Consider the following 10,000-nt stretch of genomic DNA (forward strand, 5'->3'; position numbering starts at 1 on the left):
TTTATAGGGTGCTAGCCCCTCCTATATTCAGCTATAGTGTAGATTTATAGGGCGCTAGCCCCTCCTATATTCAGCTATAGTGTAGATTTATAGGGGGCTAGCCCCTCCTATATTCAGCTATAGTGTAGATTTATAGGGGGCTAGCCCCTCCTATATTCAGCTATAGTGTAGATTTATAGGGTGCTAGCCCCTCCTATATTCAGCTATAGTGTAGATTTATAGGGCGCTAGCCCCTCCTATATTCAGCTATAGTGTAGATTTATAGGGCGCTAGCCCCTCCTATATTCAGCTATAGTGTAGAATCTAGTGTAGATTTTACAGGGGGAGGGGCTAGCGCCTGTAAAAAAAACGGACTACAAATTTACATATTTACAAATAATAACAATCTAGAAAAAGAAAAATCAAGTGAAGTGAAATAAAAACCTTTGACTCTTCCTGACTTCATTCTGTATGCCGACGACGGCATCGTCAGCACTTCCTCTTCCTCTTCTTCCTCCTCCCCTTCCTGCGGTTCTTCGTCTTGGCGCCGCGTGGCGCTCCACCGCCGCCGCCGCCGTGGCGGTGGTTTTTCCCCGCCATGGCGCCCAGCTCCCAGCGGAGGTCGTGCGGGAGCTCCTCGTCCCCGTCCAGGCCGTGGCCGAGGACCGTCAGCTTGCTCAGCGTCTTCAGACTCGGGTTCAGGTCCAGGACGAAGAGGTCGTCGACGCGGGCGTAGCCCCGGAAGCCCCCGAAGAGGACCACGCGCCCCCCTCCCCCTCCTCCTCCTCCCACTGCCGCGGGTGAGGGGGAGGGGGGGAGGGGGCAGCAGCACATCCAGGTGTTGACCGGCCCCTCCCCCCTGACGCGGACCCTCGACCAGGAGAAGGCCTCGGCGTCGAACCGCCACAGGCTCCGGGACGACCTCCTCCTCTGGCTTTTCTGCTTCTTCGTCCTCTTCGAGCGGCCTCCGCCGCCTCCCAGCACGTACAGCGCCCCCTGGTGGGCGAAGGCCGAGTGGTACTTCCTGCGGCCCTGGTGGGGGAGGAGCCCCCCGGATGCCCCGCCCCCCGGGGGCGTGGCCAGCCAGGCGTCGGTCTCCGTGTCGAACACCCGCACGTAGTTGTATGCGTCGCGGCCCTCGGGCCCGCCGCCCTCAGCCCCGCCCCCTTCGCCCCCGAACACGAACATCCTGGTCCCGACGACCGTGGCCGAGTGCCAGGCGCAGGCCACGCCCCCGCCGCCCCCCCGGGCCCCGCCCCTCACCACGGACCACGCCATCGTGGCCCCGCCCCCCGCGGCCGTGTCCAGCTTGTAGACGTCGCGGTCGTCGCTCGGCCATGACTCGTCGGCGGCAGCGCCGCTGCTCCAGGTGTCTCCGCCGTAGACGTACATGACGCGCCCCACCGCCACGGCCGAGTGGCCGCTGCGGGCGCAGGGCGCCACGCCGGAGATGGCGGTCGCGGAGAGGCGGAGCCAGCGGTGCGTGTCCACGTTGAAGGCGTACGGCCGGTTCTTGCAGAAGTCCTCGATGTACGTGACGCCGCCGAACACGTAGACGCGCTCCTCGATGAGCACGGCCGTGTGGCCGTAGCGCCAGGAGGGCACGCGGCGCGGGCGCCTCCCGCGGCGGTCGCTGACCGCCGGCAGCTTGGTCCAGAGCAACGTGACCGCGTTGAAGACGTTCACGTGGACCTGGTCCGATCCTCCGCCGACTCCGCCTCCGAACGAGTACACGGAGGCCCCGCCCACGGCCACCGTGGCGTCGTCGTACACCTTGGGCGCCCCCTGGAGGTGCACGGACCAGCGCAGCATGCTAGCACGATGCTAACGTAGCACGATGCGAAGCTTAGCGGAGCGTCGCTCTGTGAAGCTAAACCACGAGCTAACGCTAACCGCTGAGCCGCTGCTTTATATATATAATGGGTACGGGCGGCGACAAAACGTCACGTGACGACTGGCCAATCCGTGGAGTCGATGGGTTGGTTTGACCAATCGCGCTAAGTCTCTCGATTCTTAGGATTTCTTAGATCCGCAGGGTGCTGACAGAATGTATAGTTAATAGTACAGAGGTTCTCAAACTTGTCAAGGATCCCCAGATTGTCTTATTAGCCCCGAGGACCCCCCATTTGAAAAGGAATGCCAGTCAAGGACCCCCAGGGACCCCCAGGGACCCCCATGAGAGATTTTATACGCTCCGGCAGATCATTTCGTGACACCAGGACCGTGTTTGGGCCCAGATATCGAGGCCTGAACCCCCTCCGCTCCAAAGATGGGCAAACCCTGCTGAAGGTCAGCTCCTGAATCGGAACACCACAGTTGAGCTGGAAACCATCAACCAGACCCCCCAGAAACCATCAACCACATCCCCCAGAAACCATCAACCACATCCCCCAGAAACCATCAACCACATCCCCCAGAAACCATCAACCACATCCCCCAGAAACCATCAACCAGACCCCCCAGAAACCATCAACCACATCCCCCAGAAACCATCAACCAGACCCCCCAGAAACCATCAACCAGACCCCCCAGAAACCATCAACCACATCCCCCAGAAACCATCAACCAGACCCCCCAGAAACCATCAACCACATCCCCCAGAAACCATCAACCAGACCCCCCAGAAACCATCAACCAGACCCCCAGAAACCATCAACCACATCCCCCAGAAACCATCAACCAGACCCCCCAGAAACCATCAACCACATCCCCCAGAAACCATCAACCAGACCCCCCAGAAACCATCAACCACATCCCCCAGAAACCATCAACCAGACCCCCCAGAAACCATCAACCACATCCCCCAGAAACCATCAACCAGACCCCCCAGAAACCATCAACCAGACCCCCAGAAACCATCAACCACATCCCCCAGAAACCATCAACCAGACCCCCCAGAAACCATCAACCAGACCCCCAGAAACCATCAACCAGACCCCCAGAAACCATCAACCACATCCCCCAGAAACCATCAACCAGACCCCCCAGAAACCATCAACCAGACCCCCAGAAACCATCAACCAGACCCCCAGAAACCATCAACCACATCCCCCAGAAACCATCAACCAGACCCCCCAGAAACCATCAACCACATCCCCCAGAAACCATCAACCAGACCCCCCAGAAACCATCAACCAGACCCCCAGAAACCATCAACCAGACCCCCAGAAACCATCAACCAGACCCCCCAGAAACCATCAACCACATCCCCCAGAAACCATCAACCACATCCCCCAGAAACCATCAACCAGACCCCCCAGAAACCATCAACCAGACCCCCAGAAACCATCAACCAGACCCCCCAGAAACCATCAACCAGACCCCCCAGAAACCATCAACCAGATCCCCCAGAAACCATCAACCAGACCCCCAGAAACCATCAACCAGACCCCCAGAAACCATCAACCAGACCCCCCAGAAACCATCAACCAGATCCCCCAGAAACCATCAACCAGACCCCCCAGAAACCATCAACCAGATCCCCAGAAACCATCAACCAGATCCCCAGAAACCATCAACCAGATCCCCCAGAAACCATCAACCAGATCCCCCAGAAACCATCAACCAGATCCCCCAAAAACCATCAACCAGACCCCCCAGAAACCATCAACCAGACCCCCAGAAACCATCAACCACATCCCCCAGAAACCATCAACCAGACCCCCAGAAACCATCAACCACATCCCCCAGAAACCATCAACCAGACCCCCAGAAACCATCAACCACATCCCCCAGAAACCATCAACCAGACCCCCAGAAACCATCAACCACATCCCCCAGAAACCATCAACCAGATCCCCCAGAAACCATCAACCAGACCCCCAGAAACCATCAACCAGATCCCCCAGAAACAATCAACCAGACCCCCAGAAACCATCAACCACATCCCCAGAAACCATCAACCAGATCCCCCAGAAACCATCAACCAGATCCCCCAGAAACCATCAACCAGATCCCCCAGAAACCATCAACCAGATCCCCCAGAAACCATCAACCAGATCCCCCAGAAACCATCAACCAGATCCCCCAGAAACCATCAACCAGATCCCCAGAAACCATCAACCAGATCCCCCAGAAACCATCAACCAGATCCCCCAGAAACCATCAACCAGATCCCCAGAAACCATCAACCAGATCCCCCAGAAACCATCAACCAGACCCCCCAGAAACCATCAACCAGACCCCCCAGAAACCATCAACCAGACCCCCAGAAACCATCAACCAGACCCCCAGAAACCATCAACCACATCCCCCAGAAACCATCAACCAGATCCCCAGAAACCATCAACCAGATCCCCCAGAAACCATCAACCAGATCCCCCACAAACCATCAACCAGATCCCCCAGAAACCATCAACCAGATCCCCAGAAACCATCAACCAGATCCCCCAGAAACCATCAACCAGACCCCCCAGAAACCATCAACCAGATCCCCCAGAAACCATCAACCAGACCCCCCAGAAACCATCAACCAGACCCCCCAGAAACCATCAACCAGATCCCCCAGAAACCATCAACCAGATCCCCCAGAAACCATCAACAAGACCCCCCAGAAACCATCAACCAGATCCCCAGAAACCATCAACCACATCCCCCAGAAACCATCAACCAGATCCCCCCCCAGAAACCATCAACCAGACCCCCCAGAAACCATCAACCAGACCCCCCAGAAACCATCAACCAGACCCCCCAGAAACCATCAACCAGACCCCCAGAAACCATCAACAAGACCCCCCAGAAACCATCAACCAGATCCCCAGAAACCATCAACCACATCCCCCAGAAACCATCAACCAGATCCCCCCCCAGAAACCATCAACCAGACCCCCCAGAAACCATCAACCAGATCCCCCAGAAACCATCAACCAGATCCCCCAGAAACCATCAACCAGACCCCCCAGAAACCATCAACCAGACCCCCCAGAAACCATCCACCAGATCGCCCAGAAACCATCAACCAGACCCCCCAGAAACCATCAACCAGATCCCCCAGAAACCATCAACCAGATCCCCCAGAAACCATCAACCAGATCCCCCAGAAACCATCAACCAGATCCCCCAGAAACCATCAACCAGATCCCCAGAAACCATCAACCAGATCCCCCAGAAACCATCAACCAGATCCCCAGAAACCATCAACCAGATCCCCAGAAACCATCAACCAGATCCCCAGAAACCATCAACCAGACCCCCAGAAACCATCAACCAGATCCCCCAGAAACCATCAACCAGATCCCCCAGAAACCATCAACCAGATCCCCCAGAAACCATCAACCAGATCCCCCAGAAACCATCAACCAGACCCCCCAGAAACCATCAACCAGATCCCCCAGAAACCATCAACCAGATCCCCCAAAAACCATCAACCAGACCCCCCAGAAACCATCAACCAGATCCCCAGAAACCATCAACCAGACCCCCCAGAAACCATCAACCAGACCCCCAGAAACCATCAACCAGATCCCCCAGAAACCATCAACCAGATCCCCCAGAAACCATCAACCAGATCCCCCAGAAACCATCAACCAGATCCCCCAGAAACATGAATAACTTGCGATCTAAATCATCATCATCTGTGATGATGATGTGTGTGTGTGTACCCCATAGCGATGATTTGATTGGCTCAGGGCTTAAAAAGTGAGGGTAAAAATAGTGACTGAGGACGCCAAAGGTGATTGGCCGGAATGTGAGGATGTATGATGTTGATAAGAGCGTTCCTCACTTCACACAAGTGTGATTCTTCTTGTTCTTTTCGTTTCTATTTCAATACAATCAAACATTTGGTTTTCTGTCCAAAATGTGTATTTTTTAACTGACGAAAACTAAATGGAAACAAATAAAAACTAGACTAAAATGTCAGGAAGGGACTAGTGGACAAGAGATCCATGCAGCAGTATGAGTCATTTTACAATTGGTTGCATGCTGAAAATAGCTGATCTACAAGCTCACAGCACGCCGCAGCCATCAAGGCCCACCAAAATACACTTTAGTCGACAAAATCAACTGTAGATTTAGTCGACTAAAACCTTATGACATTTAGTCGTCTAAAACTAGACCAACACTAAAACTAAAATGTGACTTAAACGAAATGAAAGCTATTCAAGAGACTAAATGACTAAAACTAAAATCTAAATGTCCGTCAAAAACAACAGAAAGGAATTCACTGGTTTAACATTTCATACTAGACTGAAGAGAATGGACTGACCCTCGGGCGAGAGACCACTACTATGAGAGAGAGAGAGAGAGAGAGAGAGAGAGAGAGATGTCACATGACATCTATCAGAGTAATCTGACCTCAGTTATACACACGAAGAACTACACTACACTGTGTGTGTGTGTGTGTGTGTGTGTGTGTGTGTGTGTGTGTGTGTGTGTGTGTGTGTGTGTGTGTTTCTTAAATGACTCAGTCCTGTTATGCATTCTTCACATCACACTCTGACCAACAACATGTCACTAGTTCTGCCTCTACGACGTTCACATGGTTCCCTCATACAGACTGGAGCAACGGAAGCTCTGATCACGAGTAAAATATAAATGCTTCCGTCGTACAGTCTGGAGCAACGGAAGCTCTGATCACGAGTAAAATATAAATGCTTCCGTCGTACAGTCTGGAGCAACGGAAGCTCTGATCACGAGTAAAATATAAATGCTTCCGTCGTACAGTCTGGAGCAACGGAAGCTCTGATCACGAGTAAAATATAAATGCTTCCGTCATACAGTCTGGAGCAACGGAAGCTCTGATCACGAGTAAAATATAAATGCTTCCGTCGTACAGTCTGGAGCAACGGAAGCTCTGATCACGAGTAAAATATAAATGCTTCCGTCGTACAGTCTGGAGCAACGGAAGCTCTGATCACGAGTAAAATATTAATGCTTCTGTCGTACAGTCTGGAGCAACGGAAGCTCTGATCACGAGTAAAATATAAATGCTTCCGTCGTACAGTCTGGAGCAACGGAAGCTCTGATCACGAGTAAAATATAAATGCTTCCATCGTACAGTCTGGAGCAACGGAAGCTCTGATCACGAGTAAAATATAAATGCTTCCGTCATACAGTCTGGAGCAACGGAAGCTCTGATCACGAGTAAAATATAAATGCTTCCGTCATACAGTCTGGAGCAACGGAAGCTCTGATCACGAGTAAAATATAAATGCTTCCGTCATACAGTCTGGAGCAACGGAAGCTCTGATCATGAGTAAAATATAAATACTCCCATCGTACAGTCTGGAGCAACGGAAGCTCTGATCATGAGTCAAATATAAATGCTTCCGTCGTACAGTCTGGAGCAACGGAAGCTCTGATCATGAGTAAAATATAAATGCTTCCGTCGTACAGTCTGGAGCAACGGAAGCTCTGATCACGAGTAAAATATAAATGCTTCCGTCATACAGTCTGGAGCAACGGAAGCTCTGATCATGAGTCAAATATAAATGCTTCCGTCGTACAGTCTGGAGCAACGGAAGCTCTGATCATGAGTAAAATATAAATGCTTCCGTCGTACAGTCTGGAGCAACGGAAGCTCTGATCATGAGTAAAATATAAATGCTTCCGTCGTACAGTCTGGAGCAACGGAAGCTCTGATCATGAGTAAAGTATAAATGCTTCCGTCGTACAGTCTGGAGCAACGGAAGCTCTGATCATGAGTAAATTATAAATGCTTCCGTCGTACAGTCTGGAGCAACGGAAGCTCTGATCATGAGTAAAATATAAATGCTTCCGTCGTACAGTCTGGAGCAACGGAAGCTCTGATCATGAGTAAAATATAAATGCTTCCGTCGTACAGTCTGGAGCAACGGAAGCTCTGATCATGAGTCAAATATAAATGCTTCCGTCGTACAGTCTGGAGCAACGGAAGCTCTGATCATGAGTAAAATATAAAGCGGAAGTGGAGCCTCCTCTCCACTTCCGTTTCGTGTTTACAGTCAGGAAAATGTATAGTAATGTGAATAGAAAATAGAAATCATCTAATTATAAGTTTTGCTTAAAAAATAAGCTCTAAAGATGTTTTAAAATATATTTTCGTTAGCGGAAATGCCAGCTTCCTTACTCGTGTAGCCTCTCCTCTCCTCTCCTCTCCTCTCCTCTCCTCTCCTCTCCTCTCCTCTCCTCTCCTCTCCTCTCCTCTCCTCTCCTCTCCTCTCCTCTCCTCTCCTCTCCTCTCCTCTCCTCTCCTCTCCTCTCCTCTCCTCTCCCCTCCCCTCCCCTCCCCTCCCCTCTCCTCTCCTCTCCTCTCCTCTCCTCTCCTCTCCTCTCCTCTCCTCTCCAGTATAAGTGAATTGCTCTCCTCTCCTCCCCTCCAGGCTCCTGGTTGGCTCCCCGAAGGCCAAGGCGCTGAGCGGTCAGACGGCGGAGGTGACCGGCGGTCTGTACCGCTGTGACCTCAGCTCGCCCTCAGAGAGCTGCCACAGAGTGACCTTCGATGACGAAGGTGAGTCAGAGTGACCTTTGAAGACGAAGGTGAGTCAGGGTGACCTTCGACGACGAAGGTGAGTCCGAGTGACCTTCGATGACGAAGGTGAGTCCGAGTGACCTTCGACGACGTCCGAGCCCAGACAACGAGGCGGGACTTCCCCCCCCCTTCTTCTTAGTTGGTTTCTTTCTTTATGGTCATTTTTTAAATAAATTGGACCATAATTTTCCAAAAAGAATATTATGACATTAGAAATGAGACTTTAAACTAGTGACTGGAAGCAGAAAGTATTCATGACCATGTTTATTAAGGTAATACAGTCTAGGTGAAGTTGGGCCCAAATACATGGACTTCTATGGGGCTATGGGTCTTTTTTGGGCCCAATGACAGCGCCACAACAGGCCATTATATGAACTTTCAGGAAATCCCGAATACCTTAGTGGCTTCACAAAATATCTGTCTGACTGCCCCCCTGGACTATACCCATTTAGGCCTGAGGACGATTCTACAAATACCTTCTAAATTCTGACAGTTTTCCGGAAATAAACCCATGTTTCTACGTCAGTGGTTCTCAAATATTTTCATGTCAAGGAATCCCAAAAATATCTGTAATTGGCCGCCGACCACCAAGGAATCCCCCCCCCCCCCCCCCAGAAGCAAAGATTTGAGTTAAAAACGTTCGCTCTGAAAGAATATATATATTAAAAGATTTGTGCCACATTTTCACGATTAATTAAAAAATAGCAGACCAGAAAACCAACCCCAACGGGAGGTATGATTACTGACCAGACGGTGGCCTTGTGGTTAGAGTGTCCGCCCTGATGCTGGGAGGTCGGGGGTTCGATCCCCGGCCGGCAGGGACCAATAGTTTTCATAATCCTCCGGCCGGGTGAATATTTGCATATTGTGATGCGCTGTTAGCTTGTAGATCTGTCTGTCTGTCTGTCTGTCTGTCTGTCTGGGTGTCTGTCTGTCTGTCTGTCTGTCTGGGTGTCTGTCTGTCTGTCTGTCTGTCTGTCTGTCTGTCTGTCTGTCTGTCTGTCTGTCTGTCTGTCTGTATTAACCCTTTCCCTTCCCGCCGTAGAGAACGTCGCTACGGAGAGTAAGGAGAACCAGTGGATGGGAGTGACCGTCAGCAGCCAGGGGCCAGGAGGGAAGATAGTGGTGAGTAGGGCTGCACGATATGGACAAAAATTCATATCACGATATATATGGCTGATATCTCGATATCGATACGATGACGATATATCGTGCAGCCATAGCTGACACCGTCGTCGGGAGAGACTCCAGACCTGAATCGCCAGAACATATTTTCTTAATGGGCGTGGCTAGCGATGCAGGGCTGGAGCCAGGCTACAACAGGACAGAGGGACAAACGAGTGATGGTTTATTTTCCGAGGGGCACAGGCTAAAATAGAGGGCTGGCTTTAGAAGTGGACGATATATTGTCGATATAGACAATATATCGATATGTCGACGATATATCTAAATCGCGATACTGATATTGTGCATGTTCATACCTCGATAACGATACGATAACGATATATTGTGCAGCCCTAGTGGTGAGTAGTTTAAACTACCAGGAGGGAAGATAGTGGTGAGTCTTTATGT

The 10,000-nt window shown here is 51.5% G+C and overlaps 1 protein-coding gene across 1 annotated transcript in view; it reads left to right on the top strand.

The window, feature by feature from the left end:
• Positions 1-10,000, top strand: part of LOC310870771 (integrin alpha-6-like) — a 57,654-nt gene that overhangs the window by 13,271 nt on the left and 34,383 nt on the right. The window contains exons 2-3 of the mRNA XM_083782075.1: positions 8,280-8,407; positions 9,474-9,553. Coding sequence (XP_083638201.1) covers positions 8,280-8,407; positions 9,474-9,553 — 208 coding nt within the window. The remainder of the gene's footprint in view (positions 1-8,279; positions 8,408-9,473; positions 9,554-10,000) is intronic.

This window comes from Protomyctophum parallelum (assembly GCF_964188405.1).
Source record: "Protomyctophum parallelum genome assembly, chromosome: 14".
Taxonomy (NCBI): Eukaryota; Metazoa; Chordata; class Actinopteri; order Myctophiformes; family Myctophidae; genus Protomyctophum; species Protomyctophum parallelum.